This window comes from Macrobrachium rosenbergii, chromosome 8 (genome assembly GCF_040412425.1).
Source record: "Macrobrachium rosenbergii isolate ZJJX-2024 chromosome 8, ASM4041242v1, whole genome shotgun sequence".
In the NCBI taxonomy this organism is placed as follows: domain Eukaryota; kingdom Metazoa; phylum Arthropoda; class Malacostraca; order Decapoda; family Palaemonidae; genus Macrobrachium; species Macrobrachium rosenbergii.
The window spans coordinates 8,234,244-8,254,558 of record NC_089748.1 but is presented as its reverse complement, the minus strand read 5'-3'; the positions used below and the strand labels follow the sequence as shown (position 1 = coordinate 8,254,558).

Sequence of the window (20,315 nt, the reverse complement as noted above, 5' to 3'; positions counted from 1 at the left end):
TAGTCCAAAAATGGGATGTTTCATGAAAAGTTATCATTTAACTTGATATAAGGTAATGCCTAGGCTAGTCCTGGATTATTTAGCTCATGCTAAAGCCCACAGGCTTATATAAAATGGGAAAAAATTTATACTAATATGTAGCCTCATTCTTAGGGTCCTCAGTCTAAGCTTGGCCACTTAGGATAAGTAATTCAAGGATGTACATAGGCTACAGACAACATCCACTATTAATCTAGTCTGAATTATTCTCACTTACTGCCTAGATTATTGTAGACATCCTATAATCTGAAAGGATTTTCCATATTAAGTTGTAGCACATTTCTTTGATTTAAAAAATTTAGTTAGAACTTAAAACAATTTTTGTTTTACGAAACTAGGTAGCAATCAACGCTTTACGAAACTAGGTAGGCTAGTGATCAACGAGCCGGGTTCCGGCTTTAACACACAAATTATATAAATTCCAGAAATTTAAAACTAAAACTTTCAACTGTTTGTTAACATTGAGCATTTATCTTCCTATGTTTGATGTTTCTATAATCCTCGATACTACAACGGAGAAAAAAGTCGAATTTTTTCAGAGCGCTGGTAACAATGTGAACTGTTCGCTTTAAACCAAACAGAGAGTAATTGCTCCTTGGTCTTTTAACAGCCTGGTTGTAAACAAGAGGGCGGATGCACATGCACAATAGTCACTTCTCTTTCTTGCAGGTTCTTTCAACGTTGGAAAAACTGGGTTCAGCTTCACTGAAGATGAGGGAAAGTGCCCTCTTATCTTTGAGTCCATTATATACTCCATCATGTGTTATAATGTTAATCATTACGACACAATACCTGGCCAAAAGACCAACCAGAAGAGAATTATTTGATATTAGTTTGGTCACCATGGAGCTCTGGTAGACCACGGACGGTAACTCCTTGAGGACGAGACAGTGACTACGCTATAAAAAAATAATAATAAATTATCAAAATATCAATTCACAATTACCCCAGTACAATAATATTGCCTTAAAGAATTTACTCACAAATGTTACTAAGTAACAATAACATTGCCTTAAAGAATTTACTCACAAATGTTCCTAAAGTAAACTAAGAAACACTAAATGGATACCTATACAATATACTTCTATACATTTCATAGCTTGTCTACCCAGTCTATTCATAAGCACCAGGTAAAGGTTATAGGCTAAGTTAGTTGGTACATAATTAAAATTACTAATTATTGGAGTTATTATACAGTAAGTTCTCAGGTTATGTCACACTCGACCTATGATGTTTCGTGGTTATGCCCTCACCATCTCCCATAAATTTATTAAAAAGTTCTTGTTCTGTTATTCTCTCTCTCTCTCTCTCAATATACATATCCTTTAATGAAAAAACAGTAAAACATCAATAAAATGTTATTTCACTTACGGCATACATTTGTACTGCATTATTATATCAATCTAATCACCGTAAAAATATTGAAAATCTGAATTTCATATGCAGGCAGCACAAAACCAACATTCTTACTCTCCTCCCCAGCTATAGTTTAACTGTGCCTGTCAAGTCTCATCCCCAGCTAGTTACTAGACTATGATGTAAACACATCAGTCTCTCTCTCTCTCTCTCTCTCTCTCTCTCTCTCTCTCTCTCTCTCTCTCAGTATACATATCCCTTAATGAAAAAGCAGAGCACAATATCAAAAAAATGTTACTTCACTTACAGAATCCATTTATAATGTGCTTGGACTTCGTTGCAAACACCTCAGTTGTCTCTCTCCCTCTCACCCTTTGCAATGTCCAGTATGCAAGCCAACCACAGGAGTACAGTAAAGGTAAGAAATTGTTTCTTTTTATTTACTGTACAGTACTGTAATTTATCACAGGAGTAAATGTAAGGATAATATTTACCCTTGTACTGTATGTATGTGCTCAGGAATTGTTTTCTTTTTTTATTAATTTTTTCTTTTTACTGATTCACTTCGTTATGTATGCTTAAGTTCTGACTTATAAATGTAAGGATATTTACCCTTGTGCTCTATGTGTGTGCTCAGGAATTTTCTTTTTTTATTAATTTTTTCTTTTTACTGGTTCACTGCATTACGTATGCTTAAGTTCTGACTTACAGACAAAATCGGGTTACTTTGTGGACGTAGGAATGGACCTCAGATGTAAACTGAGGACCTACTCTACTAGGTTTTGATGTAGGAAAACCTAATTTTGGTAGCCGCTGTTTGTCCTCAAAGGTGTTTCCATTCCTCTCCGAGCAAATCTATATCTGGGCCAATACTTCTAAAGTAAGAACTCCCACTTCAACTCCACAGATGGAGACGACGAGTCTTTCCTTGGGAGAGAGGTCACTGATACCCAACGTGAGATGGATATAGCCACTGAAATTTCGATTCTGAATCAGGAAAATCTAGAGAACAGTCTCCTGCTTTACATGAGAGAGATACTTCAAATGAGAATCTTGCCTTTCCCAAGCAGCAATCTTGTGCTGAAGGGACCCTGATAGAGTCCACCCAACCCCATCTGAAGTGTCTGCACCTTCTACGGGGTAGTTATTTACCCTGGACTTCTTTCAAACCAGGCAGTGGTGATACGACTGCCTTGACTCAATCAGATTATGCAGGCTTCCCTGATAAGGAAATTCTGCTTGCTGTATTTTCTATGCTGCCAGGCAGTGATGATACAACTGCCTTGGCTCAATCAGCCCATGTAGGCTTCCCTGATGGGAAAATTCTGTTTGCTGTACTTTATATACTGCCAGGCAGTGATATGACTGCCTAGGCCCATTAGTTTATGCAGGCTTACCTGATATGAAATTCCACTTGCTGTACTTTCCATACTGCCAGGCAGTGGTGATACGAGTGCCTAGGCTCATCAGTTCATGCAGGCTTCCCTGATATGACAATTCTGCTTCCTGTATTTTCTATACCACCAGGCAGTGATCATACAAGTGCTACGGCTAATTAGTTCAACCAGGCTTCCCTAATAGACTTTCTATACCACCAGGCAGTGGAGATACGACTACCTTGGCTCAATCAGTTCATGCAAGCTTCGCTGATAGGAAAATTCCACTTGCAATAATTTCAAAACTCCGCAAGGAAATCATGAATAGTACCAAGGATGACCCCATGAGAGTATAACTCCTTTGGGGACTCACTGAGCATCAGCATAAAGATACTTTTCAAGATTCCCAGAGGAATTCAGGTCTGTCCAGGATATGTAAAGAACTTCAGGCTTGTATTTGTATAGGAAAAAATGGGCTTCTTAAACCTTGGAATCAACAGTTCTGAATTGTTACAAATCAGATGGTTTCAGAAAAAAGAGGATATCAAAATTGACAGCAGCAACATCCAAATCCTTTTCACCCTTATAAAATCCACAGACACTACTATATAAAATATGGCATTCCCATGACTGATTCTATAGACCTGGGTTAAGTTTAATAATGCCATAATGAAGCAACAACATGTAAAATAAGCATAAAGGAACATTTTCAAATCCAACAAAAATAATAATGGCAATAATACAGTAAACCCCCTGTATTCGCAGGGGATGCGTACCACACCCATCCGCGAATAGCTAAAATCCGTGAATACTTAAAACCTCTCTAAAAACACATAGAACTGCCTATTTTGATAGTTCAAATACAAAAAAACCATCTAAAAATGTTTATACCTGAGTATTTTAATAGTTTTATCACAAAAAGTGGATTTAATCATGAAAATTATATGAAAAAGGGATTTTGACAAAGGAAAAATCTATTTCTGAGGAAGGCCCCGTGTCACCCGGTGAAATTCCATTCATGCACGAATTTCTAGGTATAAATTACTAGATATACCAGAGAAAAAAGAGCTTTCAGGAATGCTGGGGTTACTACCCCCAGATCGAGCGTCTTCTCCAAGGAAGACGTCGGTATAACTAAGGGTGAGTGAAAGGATCACTACCACGGAGTCTCACTCGAAAGATATCCCCATGTTAAAACCCCCAGAAGAGAGCGGTGAGCCGTTACAGCCCCCACACACCGATGCCCGCCAGGCCGGCGACACCAGCGCCACCTACTTCATTCCAGGCTAGCACCATCCCCAGGCTTGGCATGTGCAAGTAGGGGGGAGCAGAAGCCACTTCTGGGAGGGGGGTGAGGGCGGGGTGAAATGGGGCAGGACTGACAGGGCCTTCCTCAGAAATAGATTTTCCTTTGTCAAAATCCCTTTTCTGAGTCCAGCCCCATGTCAGCCGGTGAAATAAAAAAAAAGTGATAGAGAATCATGCCAAGACTGCTAACTACAAGGAAACAAGGTAACCTGAAAGAAAAACACAAGCTATGAAAATGGTTTTAATAAGGATATCTCTCACATGAAAAAATGAATATTAATTCGAAAATACAGTAAAACAACCTTAAAATTAGGAGTAGAGAAGTTGAATAGCAAACAACATGGCAGGGAAATACATAAAAATACTTAAGACTATAAAGGCATAAAATACATTAAAAAAATACTTAGACTAAAGAGTAAATATAACTTATAGCTAAACATAGAGAGACAAATACAACATGGGGAAAAATATATATATATATATGGGGTACATGGAGCAAAATAAAAACAGCCCAGTAAAGAAAACAATCCACAATCTCAAATTACAGTTTTCCAATCATAACAAAGACAATAATATAACATGTCAAATATCAATATGAGGAGCAAGGCAGTGAGGCATGATCAACCAGAAGGGCAAGCAGAGAAGTAAATGAGGCAGGCGGGCGGGGGGGGGAAGGATAAAGGATGATGGCTATTTAAGGTGGGGAAATGACACCCCCCACAGCTACTGTAGAAAATTTCAGGGCTTGAGTGATTTTAAATAATGGCGTTTAAACACTAGAGGTGATTTCCAACCCGTATATTTGGTAAGTTCTGAGAAATCCATATTATGAAAGTAATTAGTGGAAGTAAACTGCTCGAATATCATGAACCTTAGGAACTGAATCCGGGTTAGCTTGTTTAATGAAATACAAAATTTGTTGTCTTATTGCATTTAACAAAGAGTTCCACCTTTTCCCTGATAAAAAGAGGACCCGACTTACACTGTGGAGTTCTTAAAAGGTAAGATTTAAGGTATAAACTGGACATAAAGACTGGTCTTGTGGAAGGGGCACCACCTTCCAAGGAGACCACCTGTCTTGAGGGTCCTCATTTTTAGCTAAAAATCTAGGATCAGGAGAAAGGAGGGCTTCTCCGGACGGGAGGAAATTAACAAAATCATCACCTCTAGAGAGAGCCGACAGCTCTGAGATTCTGGCACCTGAAGCCAAGCTAATCAGAAATAAAGTTTTCCTTAACAGATCCAAATAAGTGCATTGAGAGTTGTCAATCTCAGATGCTAACTTAAGAACATCATTGAGGAACCACGTAACAGAATGTGGGCGTGATATGGGTCTCAGACGAGCACATGCTCTAGGAATAGATGAAAAGTAAGAATCTGTAAGGTCAATTTTAAAACCATATAAGAATACCTTCTTCAGGGCTGACTTAGCTGTGGTAATAGTGGCCGGGGCAAGGCCTTTTTCAAACAATGATCTAAAGAAGGTAACTGCTAGGTTAGTAGTCATGGTTTGGGCTTCAGATGTCTTCAAAAGGAGGCCAATTTTTGACTGCTGAGTCATATTGTCTGAGAGTAGAATCTCTTTTGTCTGATTCTAAAAACAGAGTGTTAACGGGTCAATGTTTGCTCCTTTTGAGCTGCGAACTTTATAAAGTCCATAAAACTAGGGCATTCTGAATTCTTGAGGAAGCTGACACAGTCTTGGTTTGTACTGTTTGGGTCAGTTTGGGCTTGGGAATCCGAAGACTCCGCAACCCCAGTTCCTGAAGAAGAGGGAACCAATTGCTCTTCGGCCAATAGGGGGGCTACCAGGGCTGGTTGACCTTTGAATGTCCTGAGTTTGTGTAAGTACTTTCAACAGCAAATTTATTGGGGGAAACAGATAAATCTTCTCCCAATTGTTCCAATCTATGGTCATTGCGTCCGTGGCGTACGCCTGAGGGTCCAGGTTCGGAGCCACATAACAGGGGAAGCTTGAAGTTGCTCTCCGTCGCGAACAGATCCACTTGGAGACCCGGAACCCGCGGCAAATCCATTTGAATGATTCCCGTCCAGAGACCACTCCGTCTCCAACGGAGTAGTTCTGGACAGGGAATCCGCCACCACGTTCCGCACCCGCTAGGTGGGTGGCTGACAGATGCCAGCTGTGCTTGTTCGCCAGGGAGAAAATAGCAACCATAACCTGGTTCACTCGACCTGATTTGGAGCCGCCCCTGTTGATGCAATGAACTACCACTGCGCTGTCCAACACCAGCCTGATATGAATCCGGTTGGGGCGGATTTTCTTTAAGGTTAGAAATACCGCCATAGCTTCCAGGGTGTTTATATGGAACTGCTGAAACATTGTGGACCACGTTCCTTGTACTTTTGTTTTGGTGAATATCCCCAGCCGCAAAGGAGGCGTCTGTGTGAACTACTAGTGCCGGAGGGGAAACTGAAGTGGAACTGTCTTGGACAGGCCTGACGTGGTCCACCAGGCCGCAGTCTTGTCTTTAAAATTTGGGAATAGAGGAGACCTTGTCTCTGAGCTTGACATTGGCTCGACTCCGCCACACTCTGTTTATGTCTTTTAATTTTGCTTTTAAGAGCAGGTCTGTCACTGAGGCAAATTGAAGAGACCCAAGGATTCTTTCTTGGGTCTGGCGGGATGCTGATTTGTTTTTCAGAAATTTCCTGGTAAGAGATGCTATCTCCTTCCTCTTGGGAGGTGGGAGGGATAACGTGTGAGAGGACAGATCCCACTGGAGACCCAGCCACTGAAACCGGGACTCCGGAGTCAGGAGGGACTTTCTCTGTTCAGCTGAAAACCTAACGACTCCAGGAAGTTGATGACCGTGGCCGTGGCCTTCCGACATTCTAGAACTGTTGGAGCCCAAATTATCCAATCATCTAAACGCTGCTAGGGATATCCTCGGGACCGGAGTTGCTGAACTACCGTGTCCGCCAGTTTTGTAAATATCCTGGGTGCAATATTTAGACCCGAAAGGCATGACCCTGAAGGAGTAGGCTTGATTCCCGAGTCTGAAACCCAGGAACGGAGAGAAGCTCCGCGCAACCGGGACGTGATAATAAGCGTCTGAAAGATCGATAGAGGTGGTGACGGCTCCACACGAAAGTAGAGTCCGTACCTGTGCTACCGTAAGCATGCGAAATTTGTCGCATTTTATGTAAAGATTTAGACGCGACAGATCCAGGATCACTCTTTGCTGATCGGAGTCTTTCTTGGGAACAGTGAATAACCTGCCTTGAAACTTTAGGTGCCTTACTTTCTTTATTGCTCGCTTGTTGAGCAATTCCGCCACGTAGTCCTGTAGGACTCTTGAGGGTGGTTTGTAAAACCTGATCAGAGGAGGAGGGTCTTTGGTCCAGCTCCATCCTAAACCTTTGGACACAATGCTGTGTGCCCAAGGGCTGAAGGACCACTGGTCTCTGAACCAATACAGGCGACCACCTACCTGATTGTTCTCAGTGGGAGGGAGCGGGTTTGTTCCCTCTACCACGTCCAGGTTTACCTCTTGGGGCGGTGTTGGACTTGCCTCTGTAAGGGGCCCGACCTCTTCCCCCCCTTGCACTCCTATTAAGGCCGTGAAAGAATCCACGGGCCTCATAGGTTGGGTTGTATGCTGGCGAAGCAACGTACGAAGGTGCAGCAAGGGAATGGGCTGGTTGAACCAGCACATATTGTTGGGGATGGGCCTTCGAGGTGGAGGGCTGTGCCACTGCCGAGACCGGGACGGCTTGAACTACCGCCTGATGATGGGGTCTCTTGTGTCTCCTGAACCGCTTGCCTCCTTTCGTCTGGGGGCCGCCAGATTCTGGGGTCTTCCGCTTATAGGCTGAGATGCCCCAGCGAGAGCGCAGACTCTGGTTAGCTCTTGTAGCCTCCCTGAGTACACTGGTAACCTCTTCTTCAGGGAAGAGGTTAGGGCCCCAGATCGAGCTCTTCATGAGCTTGTTAGGCTCATGACGAATGGTGGCATCGGCAAAGATGAATTTCCTACATTCGAGCTTGGCCATCATGAAATCAAACAGGTCCGACTGAAATCCTGCCAATAGGGATTTAGTCAAGACCTGGAAGAAGGGCTCGTCTGCACAGGAGACGGCAGTCGCTTCTGTGAGGCAGACGGAGTTCAATGACCGGGCTAGCTTAGTCCGGGCCTCAAACTCCGCCTTCAGCAGGGCTTCCGGTAGCTTAGGAAGCTGTTTGCTGAATTGTGTTGACGCACAGAAAGCGTCCAGCTTTCCCACAGTAAAAGTGGACGGAGCGTCAACCCAGAACTCCTCACCCCCTGGGAATACCAGGGATGTGGAGTCTGTCTCCCTCAGTTGAGGCAAAGGATTGCCGTCAAAGCACGCTCGGGCCGTAGCCAGAGCGACTTTGTTCAGGCAAGGAGTCGGCAACCTGTCACCCAGGGCGAACATTGTATAGTTGCCCTTGAAAGGTGTCAGTTTGGTATTATCTGCCTGCCACTCCGTCAGAGTGCGCAGGAGAGCCGACTGAGCTTGGTCCCTAGGGAAGATCACTGTCTCTCTAGGAACCTTGTCTGAGCGTACCCAGGCTTCCTCCATCAGCCTAACGAAGCCTGGGTAAGGGGGCAAGAGATCGGCGGGAAAGAACTCAAGTTCTTCCAACCGTCTCGTGCCAAGACCTTCCACAGTTAAAGTGACCTCGTGTTGGATAGCACGGAGGGCGAAACGCCAAGGGTTCCCGACGTCAAAGGGAGGGAGATCCGCCGTGTCCGGAATAGCATGCTGTGGTTCGGCTCCGCCAGGGCGAGCCATCCCCGCCAGTATATTGTCATGGCTGGTAAGCTTTTCCGAAATCTGCGTGAATTTTGACTCAACCTCCGCCGAGAACCTCTCGAAAAGTTGATTAGCAAACGCCTCCGGATCAAAGGCAGGCTGGCGAGGAGGGCTTGGTTTTGATGCCCTCTTACTCGCGCCTTTGCCGGAGGAACCAGGTTTGCTCCCGGAGGCTACAGGTGCTGAGACCTTAGCCTTCGACGGGGGGAAAGGCAAGGCTTTCCTGGAAGACGAGACTTAAAGCCCTTCGCCTTCCATGAAGTCTTCAACTTCAGCTTGGGGACAGCTGATGGAGCCCTGTCACCCAAGGTGGAAGACTTTACAAAACCTGTAAAGGCGATAGATGAAGCTGGGAGTCAAAAAGGGGCCCGCCCCGCAACCTCACTTACCTCGCTACTTACCACCTGGTCCTGTTCGGTATTCATAGGCTCCAGGTCCAAGTCCAACGCGGCGACGTCCTCCGAAACCTCCGCGTACAGGATGTCCTCTTGGGGTGGCTGGGTCGCATCCCGGATCTGCTGGATGATGGGGGTGGCAAGTTCTTCCGGCACTGCAGCCCCCACCTGGGCGCTGGGGTAGAGCAGGTCCCTCAACTTGGCGTCGAGGACATAAGGCTTCCCCGACGGAACGTTCCTCCCGAACCCAGCCACCCAAGCGCGGAGAGACTCGAGAGAAGTTTTCTTGGAGGACTTGTCCGCCTGTAAGAGAACAGACAATTAGGGTTGAACGAAAAGATGGTTCGAGAACCATATAAACACTATTTCGATATGAGGAGCGTAATGAGAAAAAACTATATCTTACCGACTCGTCCTGGATGCCCGCACACAAAGTGAAGCAAACCTCACAGCCGTCGGGGTGCCAGACAATCAGGTCATCTAACCGGACCGCACAACCAGCGTGGGTCCGGCACACTACGTGTCCATAGGGCTGCTGCAACGAAGCGGTGCACCCCAGCTCCTCACAACGAACAGTCTGTAAGTGTAAAAAGTACATGAACCTACCACTCTAAGTAACCTAAAGCTGGAAGGCCAGGGTATTTCAGCTTACAACCGGAATGCTCCGGTGGAGAGAAAACCCCTCGTCAAGGACTAGGCCACCAAGCTCCAAATTAAACAGAGTGGGAGGTAAGGTACTTCCAGTCCCCGGAATACTCCGGCGGAATGAAAGGTTTGAGACAACAGGGACCCACCACAAGGGCTGCCAGCAAAAAAGACAGCGGAACCCCAGGGTGGAGCACCGGACTCAATAAACATATGAAATAAATATAGTGGCAGAGTGAGATGCTCACTCCGCTAGATAACATATATATATATATAATATTCAAATAATATAATATACGAGTGATGGTAAAAATGAGAAATCCACTCCGGAGACCGGAGGGATCCGTCTATCTCGTACACTCCCCCTCTCTCGGACCTCCCCGCCAGTGAAACAAGGTGGGTGAGATGCTCGTCATGATAGGCCAAGTACATAACATAAGCCGGAGCAGGTGTCAACAACCCAACCAAGTAACCCGACGGAGAGTAAATAAGATTCAGGAGAGAATGTTCGAAACCGCTCGAATCGGAGCGAGTAAACGAAACATCGAAACAAACACAGCGCTGCCGGGGGCTGGTTCTGGGAGGGAGCGAATCTCTCCACCAGAGGAAGTCCCCATCTCGGAGAAAACGCCATCTAGCGTCATCTGCACGAGTAGAGCAAGAGCTGCTGGTAGGGGAGGGGAGGTGGTGGGGTAGGGGAAGGAGTAGGCTACGAGAGTGAAAACAGGAGACAAGGGAAAATGATTCACCCGCTCAACTGCAAACACACGCGCCAAGAATATAATAAAACTTGGAAGGGCGGCCTACTCCATAGGGAAGGGATGCGACCAAGGACTCAACGCCCAACTCCTGACTAGGCCTAGCCTAGGCTAACGGAAGGAGTACGGGAAGGGTGGAGGAAGGTAAAACAGGGAGAGAAATTTTGTGCCGAGAACCAACCGGGACCGAAAAGAGGGGGGCAAAAAAGGCGACTAGCCTAGAGGAGACACATCCAATGAACTCTACTCCTTCGAAAAGAAGGGGGAGAACAAAGGGGCTCACTCTGCCACCCCCAAAACGACCACAGAGGAAACAGCAACAAAACTCCCTCGACCCGATGGACCACTCCACACCTAACCTATGAAGGGCGAGAGGGCAGGAAGCAATACGAGCTTAACGTGATAGGCAAGGGAAAAATACCCACACATTACATAAAAACCATCACACAATAAACATAAGAATAATTCTAAGAATAATTTCTAAGAATAGTGTGCTCATGCGAGGTGCGTAGCCTACCTCGGAGAAGCGGCTAGACCTAAGGTTGCCGCTACCTCGAAGCGGTAACAAAATAATAATATATAAGAGCACCAACGCCAAGAATAATAATAAAAATATAATCTTAATATTAATCTTAATATTAAGTTAATACCAACTAGGAACTCAACCTGGGGGGAGACCTAAGCGGGGCATGACGGGAACCTAATAGGGACTCGTATAGGTCTATCGAGAATCTAATAAAACTCCAAAAAGGGGCCACCGCAGGAAACCCGCCAGGAGGAGAACCGGGGGAACAGATAAGAATATAACGACAAGGAGACAACCCCGACAGAAAAAACTGAGGGGGTCGCCTCGCGGTCGACATGGCTGGTAGGGGACGCCGTGGCGTCATAACAAAGATCTCATAATTGTGAAAAAGGAGACAATTTCAGCCAAACTTATCGAAAAAAAACCCACAATAAGATGGTACTTAACTTGGAGATGGTAAAACTGCTTGAAGACATGTCGAAACAGTTGAATAAATCCCAAAAAGGCACGAGCACAAAATTCTTGCTGGGAACAAGTCACGTGCTAGAAAATGGAATGAAGTAGGTGGCGCTGGTGTCGCCGGCCTGGCGGGCGTCGGTGTGTGGGAGCTGTAACGGCTCACCGCTCTCTGCCGGGGGTTTTAACGTAGGGATATCTTTCGAGTGTAGCTCCGTGGTTGTGATCCTTTCACTCACCCTTGGTTATACCGACGTCTTCCTTGGAGAAGACGCTCGATCTGGGGGTAGTAACCCCAGCATTCCTGAAAGCTCTTTTTTCTCTGGTATATCTAGTAATTTATACCTAGAAATTCGTGCATGAATGGAATTTCACCGGCTGACACGGGGCTGGACTCAGAAATACAGTAATTAGGGAATATTTCTCTATGAAAAATACCGCGAATGGGCAAATTTTCCGCAAATAATGTGTATATATGTTCTGTAGAGAAATCCATGAATAGGTGAGTCCGCGAATATTGAGACCGTGAATACGGGGGGTTTACAGTATATATAAATATGTAAAATCAACACTGAAAAGTGTATGCCCAGGAAAAGGCAAAATTACCCTAAGAATGATACTGGTCAACTGCGAGGAGCCAGTACACACAGCAAGGACAAATACATCTCCAGATTTGCCAGACACCGAAGAAAGGACAGTAGTGGTGGTTTTGAAAATGAAGCCATGGGCAAAGATAAAGCCTTCCCTACAAACTGTTTGAAAATCAAGAGGAAGAAGAAACAAGCAAAACAGCGTGCTTAGGTGTACCCTGAAGTAAGGACCCTCCAAGACAATGGGAGACCCCAGGACAAAGGATATGGCACCATCCAAAATTGAAGATGGGGGGGGGGGGGTTTCAAATACACCATCACAGACAGCAATTTACTATCAGAAAGTGCTCTGGACAAAAATACTCTGCAAACCATACTGATAAGGATAAGCAGTTTTTGGACAAGTCTGAAAGAAAAACTTACTTCCATCTAGAAAAACTTATTCATCTGTTTTTTTCCTGAGATGCTTGAGCAATGCCAAAACTGATCAAGTTTTCTAATACCGTACCTTCATTTTGTAAAGCATCTATACTAAAATAAACTTCAGTGTATAACATATAAAGGCATTTGAATCAACTTCACATATTTTCATTTCCATTTCCGTTCTGAAATACTTCATCTAAAAGGTTACTTACTTGCAGAGAACCTTCATCTTTAAACACTAAAAACAGTGAAGCAAGAAGTTTGACAAATTCAGCCATAACCACAGCTGTAAAGGAAAAAAAAATTGTGAAAACGATACATAATATATAAATATTACTGAACATACTTTTACATTTTAAAGCTCCACTTGCAATACTATCTGGCACACCTGTTAAGTGTTCAAGATTTCATTTGAGAGAAAAGGCAATTTTGAAAATATTTTTCCTTACAGAGCAATAAAGCATAAAAATTCCAGAGTGATGTCATATACACACTTAAAATGAACATTTGAACAAGAGACTGATCTGCCAGGATTTTCCCCTATGCAGATACAAAAAGATGCCTAAGACACCTTAGGACCTGACAGCCAATCATGCAAATTTCCCAACTTCTTGATAGCTCTGCAGCAAGGTGGGTGCAAATTCAATACAACGTATATTGAAAGAGATGATGCTCAAAATAGGGCAGTTTCAGTAAATCTCCTAGCACATGATGCTTCCTACTGATGCAAATGTACATGAAAAAATATCCCCCACCATATTTAAGTTACAAACAAGATGAATAGATAACAACTGGAAGACAATTATTAATGTATTACATAATCAAATTATATAAAATACAAGTATTTTAGGTATAAGTTCCCATATGCCTTAAACATTGCAAATCAAGGTTTCCTAGGGAGACTGACAAGATATTTTCCCTACAATATCAACATCCTTACACAGTATCAAATATTCCTTTTATAGGGTTAGAGGCATGATGTATTCTTGCTACTCTCCTCTATCAAATGAACTTTCTGAGTGAACTCCCAGTTGATCAAGGTCTTCATCTATGCCCTTGCTCCATGACTTTCTGGACAATCTTGGTGAACTTTGTTCTGCAACTTTCACACACTAGTTTTCAAACTGCAGTAACTGTTCCTCCTCCTCCTCCTCTTCACCCCATATCCAAAACACTCCAATCTTTGAGATCTGTCTCTTTTCTATCTGCTGAACACCAAATCTCTCAGAAAATTTCCCATTTGTAACAGAGAATTTCAAATGAACTTCAGTAATGAAACTTAGCAATTTAGGGTCACAATTCTTTAAAATTTCCATTTCTTTGTAAGGTCCTATGTCTTTGCTACATAAAGAACAGTATATCTTGTACACATCATAAAATTATAAAAATTTTTAAAATAAAATGTATTATTTGGATATTTACCTACTGTTAAAGTTAGCTTATATCTCCACACCATCAGGCGAGTTGGTTTTCAAACAAAGAAAAGATCGAATGGCTGCCTGGATGATTATGTAGTACACCTGTTCTCCACCAGGTGTGTTTCAAATGTTTTAGCTCATGTCAGAATTCTCCTTGATAGACCAATTAGTTGTGGGGAGGCTGGGTTGGATCTACTTTAACAGTAGGTAAGTATCCATATAATAAATTTTAAGACAATTTACATTACTATTTGGGTTGAATCTTACCTACTGTTACAGACAGTTGATTCCCACATTGAGAAGAAGATGGTGGGTAGTGCAGATAGACAAAATCTGCTCAGTTAATTGAACTGAAGGCTTCTTGCATGAAACCCAAAACATTCTTACCTGATCTAGAATCCTATCTGGATCTTACTGCTGCAGAAACTGAATTCCATTCTGGGAGGAAGGCTCTAATACGGGTGCACTGAAGAGCAGTCTTATGCAGAAAACCACTTCAATTCAGCCAGAAAGAAACAGAAGCAGCATAAGGGGACCCTTTTGCCTGTGCCTAAAAGCCCTATAAGATGACAGTCTACTACAATTAAATACCTTTGTGATATTACCACTGATATACGAGTTTAATTAATTCAGTAACCAAGCTCTAAGCTCAATTTGCTCGTAGATGAAATCAAATTTCCCCAATAAAATTAATGGAAATAATATTAATCCATTCCAGCACCCAAAAACCACACCATTTTTTCTGTTACATGTTTTTAAATAAGAAAAATATACTTTATAAACACTAAATAATGTATACACTGATGCTTCAATTCTACCTGTGTACAAGAGTGATTCTGCTTCAGTTGCTGACTTCCTATCAACGACTGTTTCACTTTCTATTCTGGAGAATTTTGCCTGTGACACAGTTAAAAAAAATTAACAGTGATATCCAGATGACAAAAAATTGTTGAGTAGGCAGTATGACCCATTTCGGTTATATTTAATAAAAAATTATTATCCTTAAGTGGAATAATATTCGCTTGCACAATCGACGTGAGGGATAAATTGTGCTTAAATGCCAAAGACATAGCGACACCTCTTATCTCATGGGCTTTTACCTTGCAAGAGGAGAGAGAGTCTTCGCTCACCATGGAATGTGCTTCTGAAATCAAGTTCCTGAGAAAGAATGCCAGGGGATTCTTAGACAAGAGACGAGAGGGATATTTCACAGAACACCAAAGGTTCCTTGAAGTACCACGAATGTTCTTCGTTCTGTGAAAATAAAACTTAAGGGCTCTTACTGGACAGAGAGTTCTTTCTTCTTCAGACGGGCCTACTATCTCGGACAAGCTCGTGATCATAAAAGAACGAGGACATGGATTCGATGGTGATTAGTTCTTAGCTAAAAAGTCTAAGGAAAAGAAGCAAACTGCATTCCCCTGAGAAAATCCAATGTTTCTGTCCAAAGCATGGATTTCACTAGATCTTTTGGCAATGGCCAAGGCGACCAAAAAAAGTTTTTCTGGTAAGATCCCTTAACCCTTACACGCTGAGCCTCTATTTACAAAAGTGTCTGCCGTATGCCGGCGGTGTTCGGGAGTTAGCGCTGAAGCTGAAAAAAAGTTTTTTTCAAAAAATCACAGCACGCTTAGTTTTTAAGATTAAGAGTTCATTTTTGGCTCCTTTTTTTCTCATTGCCTGAGGTTTAGTATGCAACCATCAGAAATGAAAAAAAAATATCATTTTTATCATATATAAATATTGGAATATATGACAGCGAAAAAAAAATGTTCATATATAATTGTATACAAATCGCACTGTGAGCAAAACAGTTAAAGCTAATGAGTTATTTTTTTTTGTTGTATTGTACCCTAATTTGCAATGATTTTGGTATATAACAAATTGTAAAACGATGAAAGCAACACAGAGAAAATATTATCACAAAATGATGCATGAATTCGTAACGGGCAGATGTAAAAAAATGTTTTTTTAAAAAATTCACCATAAATCAAAATATTGTGCTAGAGACTTCCCGTTTGTTGCAAAATGAAGGTAATTGATTGAATATTACTAGACTGTAAGTGTTTTAGCTTACAATTGCAGTTTTCGGCCATTTCGGTCGAGTTAAAATTGACCGAAGGTCGAAATTTTTCTATTTACCGTGATTTCTATGAAAATATTTCAAAACTTATAAAAGCTACATCCATGAGTTATTTTTTGTTGTATTCTACATGAAATTGCACACATTTTCATGTATAACACTTTATGTAACGCCTAACAGAAAATAGTGCGAAAATTACGACAAGGTGATTAAAGAAATTCTAAGATTTTCAGCATGCGGAGGTAAGGAAAAAGTTTTTTTCAAAAATTCACCATAAGTCGAAATATTGTGCTAGAGACTTCTCGTTTGTTGCAAAATGAAGGTAAATAATTGAATGTTACTAGAATGTAAGAGGTTTAGCTTACAATGGCATTTTTCGACCATTTCGGTTGAGTCAAAGTTGACCGTAGGTTTAAATTTTGGCACTTATCGTGATTTATATGAAAATATTTCATAACCAATAAAAACTACAACCATGAGTTATTTTTTGTTATATTCTACATGAAATTGCGCACATTTTCATGTATAACACTTTATGTAACGCCTAATAGAAAATGGTGCGAAAATTAAGACAAGGTGACTAAAGAAATTCTGAGATTTTCAGAATTTTTTCAAAAATTCACCATACATCGAAATATTGTGCTAGAGACTTCTTGTTTGTTGCAAAATGAAGGTAAATGATTGAATGTTACTAGAATGTAAGAGTTTTAGCTTACAATTACATTTTTCGACCATTTCGGTCGAGTCAAAGTTGACCATAAGTTGAAATTTTGGCACTCGTTATTTATATGAAAATATGTCAAAATTGATAAAAGCTACAACCATGAGTTATTTTTTGGTGTACTCTACATGAAATTGCGCACATTTTCATATATAAAACTTGATGTAACGCCTAATAGAAAACTGTGCAAAAATTGCGACAAAGTGACTAAAGAATTTCTGAGATTTTCAGCAGTTAGGGTGGACATAAGGAAAAATTTTTTTTCAAAAATTCACCATAAATCGAAATATTGTGCTAGAGACTTCTCGTTTGTTGCAAAATGAAGGTAAATGATTGCATAATACTAGAATGTAAGAGGTTTAGCTTACAATGGCATTTTTCGACCATTTTTCAAAGTTGACCAAAAGTTCAAATTTTGACCAAAGTTTGAAATTTTGGCACATCGTTATTTATATGAAAATATGTCAAAATTGATAAAAGCTACAACCATGAGTTATTTTTTGTTGTATTCTACATGAAATTGCGCACATTTTCATATATAAAACTTTATGTAAAGGCTAATAGAAAACTGTGCAAAAATTACGACAGTGACTACTGTAAATAATTTCTGAGATTTTAAGCAGAGTTAGCTGATGCTTTCTTTTGGGATAAGAAAGAAATTCACGCATGCGCTGCTGGGTCACGCTTGTAAACAAAACAACAGTATGATCCGTGAACTCCCAGCATCCCTCAAGGCGCAATTTAAAATTTTTTGCAAACGAGGCCTATAAGTATTTTTCTGCGAATATTTAAAAAAACTTTTTGTAGTCAACATATTTTACGTCCACTTGGCACCCAACAGACAATTTTTGTCAATGTAAAATGCGTCCAGTCGGTGTTTAAGGGTTAAGGAGATAGATTGCATGAGCTCAAAACATGAACTGGCCAGCCACTTAAGTACCATGTCTAGATTCCACGACAGCAAAGGTTTTTCCTTAAGCTTTGCGGTATCAAAAGACTTATTAAGGTCGGACAAATCCTGGTTAGACGATAAGTCCATTCCTTTATGGCGGAAAACTGAGCTCTGTAGCATTTAATGGTAGAGGTGGAAAGTCCTTTAGTGGAGTGTAAACAAAAAAGAAAGTCCGCTATTTTTGCTACAGAGGTATTAGAAGAGGACACGTTATTTCGTCTGCACCAAGACCTGAAGATGAACCACTTTGCCTCGTAGACATTATCTGAAGACTGTCTTCTGCACTCGCAATTGCGTCTGCAGCCGCTCTTGAAAAGCCCTTCTTTCAGAGCAGTCACCTGACAGTTTAAATCCTGTTAGGGCCACAGAAGACAGGTTTTGGTGGAACTGTCGGAAGTGAGGTTGCCTGAGAAGTTGTTGCTTCTGTGGCAGCAGTCTCAGGAAGTCTGTAAGAAGTTCCAGCAGATCCGGGAACCACTCCTTTGCTGGCCAAAAGGTGGCTATCAAAATCATGGACAGGTTTTGATGAGACTGGAATTTGTTGATGACTTGTCTCACTAAACTGAATGGGGGGAAAGGCATACAGATCTTTGCCTGACCAGTCCTGCAACATTGCATCAGTCGCCCATGCAAAAGGATCTGGTACTGGTGAGCAAAGAGAGGAAGTCAGTGATTCCTGGAGGATGCAAACAAATCTATCATGGGTTTCCCCAAGAGCTTCCACAGATCCAGACAAACTAACGGGTCTAATGTCCATTACGTGGGAAGGATCTGTTTCTGACAGCTCAATTCGTCTGCCAGAACGTTGAGTTTCCCCTGGATAAACCGCGTTGTCACTTGAGTGTTGTTCTGGTGTAACCAAAGAAGAAGACCCCTTGCCGCTTTGTACAGGGAGAAAGAGTGAGTTCCCCCGTTTCTTGATGTATGCCAGTGCCGTCGTGCTGTCTGAATGCACTGTACTGTCTTCCCGCCAACTTCTGAAGCGAAGCAATGTAGGCCCAGAAATATCGCCTGTAACTCCTTTACGTTGATGTGCCAGTTTTGCTGTTCTTGAGACCAGGTACCTGACACTTCTTTTAACCCCAAAAGAGCTCCTCAACCTAGGTTTGATGCATCTGAAAAGAACACTAGGCTGGGGTTCGAAGGTAGAAGAGATTTCCCTTCTGATAGCCTCTTCCTCAAACTCCACCAACGAAGATCCTCCTTGATTTCCACCGTTATTGGGAACACAAATGAGTCCAGAAACTTTTTCCTGTTCCAGCAGGCTCTGAGGAAGAATTGCAGAGGTATCAGGTGAAGTCTTCCCAGGGTGACGAATTCCTCCATAGACAAGAGGGTACCTAGAAGACTCATCCATTGATTGGCTGAGCAAAAGTTTAGTTCCAGAAATTCTTTTACTGTCTGGAGACACTTGTCTATTCTCTTCGGGACTGGGAAAACCCGAAAATCCCAAGAGTTGATCGTCATTCCTAAACAAGGACTCTCCTGAGAAGGCATCAGGAGAGACTTGTCTCGACTGATGAGTAGACTCAATTCCTGGGCCAAGAGAAGAGTTGTGTGAATGTCCTCCGTACACTGAGCTTTCGAGCGGGAACGTAGTAACCAGTCGTCTAGGTATAGGAAGATCTTTATCCCCATCAAATGAAGCCATTTTGCTAGGGGAGAAAATACCCTGGTGAACACTTGCGGAGCCGTCAAGAGACCGAAGCACAGAGTCCAAAATTGGAACACCTTGCCCTGAAACACAAACCTGAGATATGAAAGTACAAGTCCTGCATGTCGATGGACACCATCCATTCTCCCTGGCAAATGGATGCAAAGACTGACTGGTTTGTTTCCATCTTGAATGTTGTCTTTTTGACAAAGACATTTAGAGCGCTTACGTTCAAAACGGGTCTCCAGTCCCCCGATGACTTGGGTACTACAAAGAGACGGTTGTAGAATCCCAGAGAATTAATGTCCTCTGCTCCCTCTATAGCCTCTTTCTGAACAAGAGACTCAACCTCTAGCAAGACAGCAACAGATCTCTGAGCCTGGAGAGTAAGCCGTCAATTCGACAGGCTTGTGGACTAGAGGAGGTTTGTTCACAAAGGGGATGGCTTAGCCCTCCTTCAGGACAGGACACCATCCAGGGTTCCGCTCCCTCTTGTTCCCACCATTCCCAAAAGCGGAGGAGCCACACTCCTACCTGAGTACGGAGGACTATAACTTCATTTCTTGGTGGAAGACTTGGAGGAAGACTTCTTGATGGAACGCTGTGGGAAATGGGTATATGCTCTTGTTCTAGTATATGTTCTAGAATGGGAGCTATGAAAGGGAGTAGGCTGCAGCAGAGACTAAGATCTGGGAGGAAGAGCCGAAGAATCTTGGGGCGTCTTGCAGATTGGGAGAGCAGGTCCTGAGTTCCAAGGGGTAGAGGAGGAGGGCCGATCTCTGAGACGGAGTGATGCCTTTCAAAGTAATAGA

General features: G+C 42.5%; 1 protein-coding gene across 10 annotated transcripts in view; it reads right to left on the bottom strand.

Annotated features, from left to right (window-relative positions):
• Nucleotides 1-20,315, bottom strand: part of Ugalt (UDP-galactose transporter) — a 430,948-nt gene that overhangs the window by 191,598 nt on the left and 219,035 nt on the right. For 7 of the 10 annotated variants that reach the window (XR_010853662.1, XM_067107245.1, XM_067107247.1 and 4 more), the window contains one exon: nt 12,888-12,961. The exons of the other annotated variants lie outside the window; for them this stretch is intronic. Coding sequence is in view for 6 of the 7 variants with exons in the window: in XM_067107245.1 (XP_066963346.1) it covers nt 12,888-12,961 (74 nt within the window). In the remaining variant the exon portion in view is untranslated. The remainder of the gene's footprint in view (nt 1-12,887; nt 12,962-20,315) is intronic. 10 annotated transcript variants of the gene reach the window in all.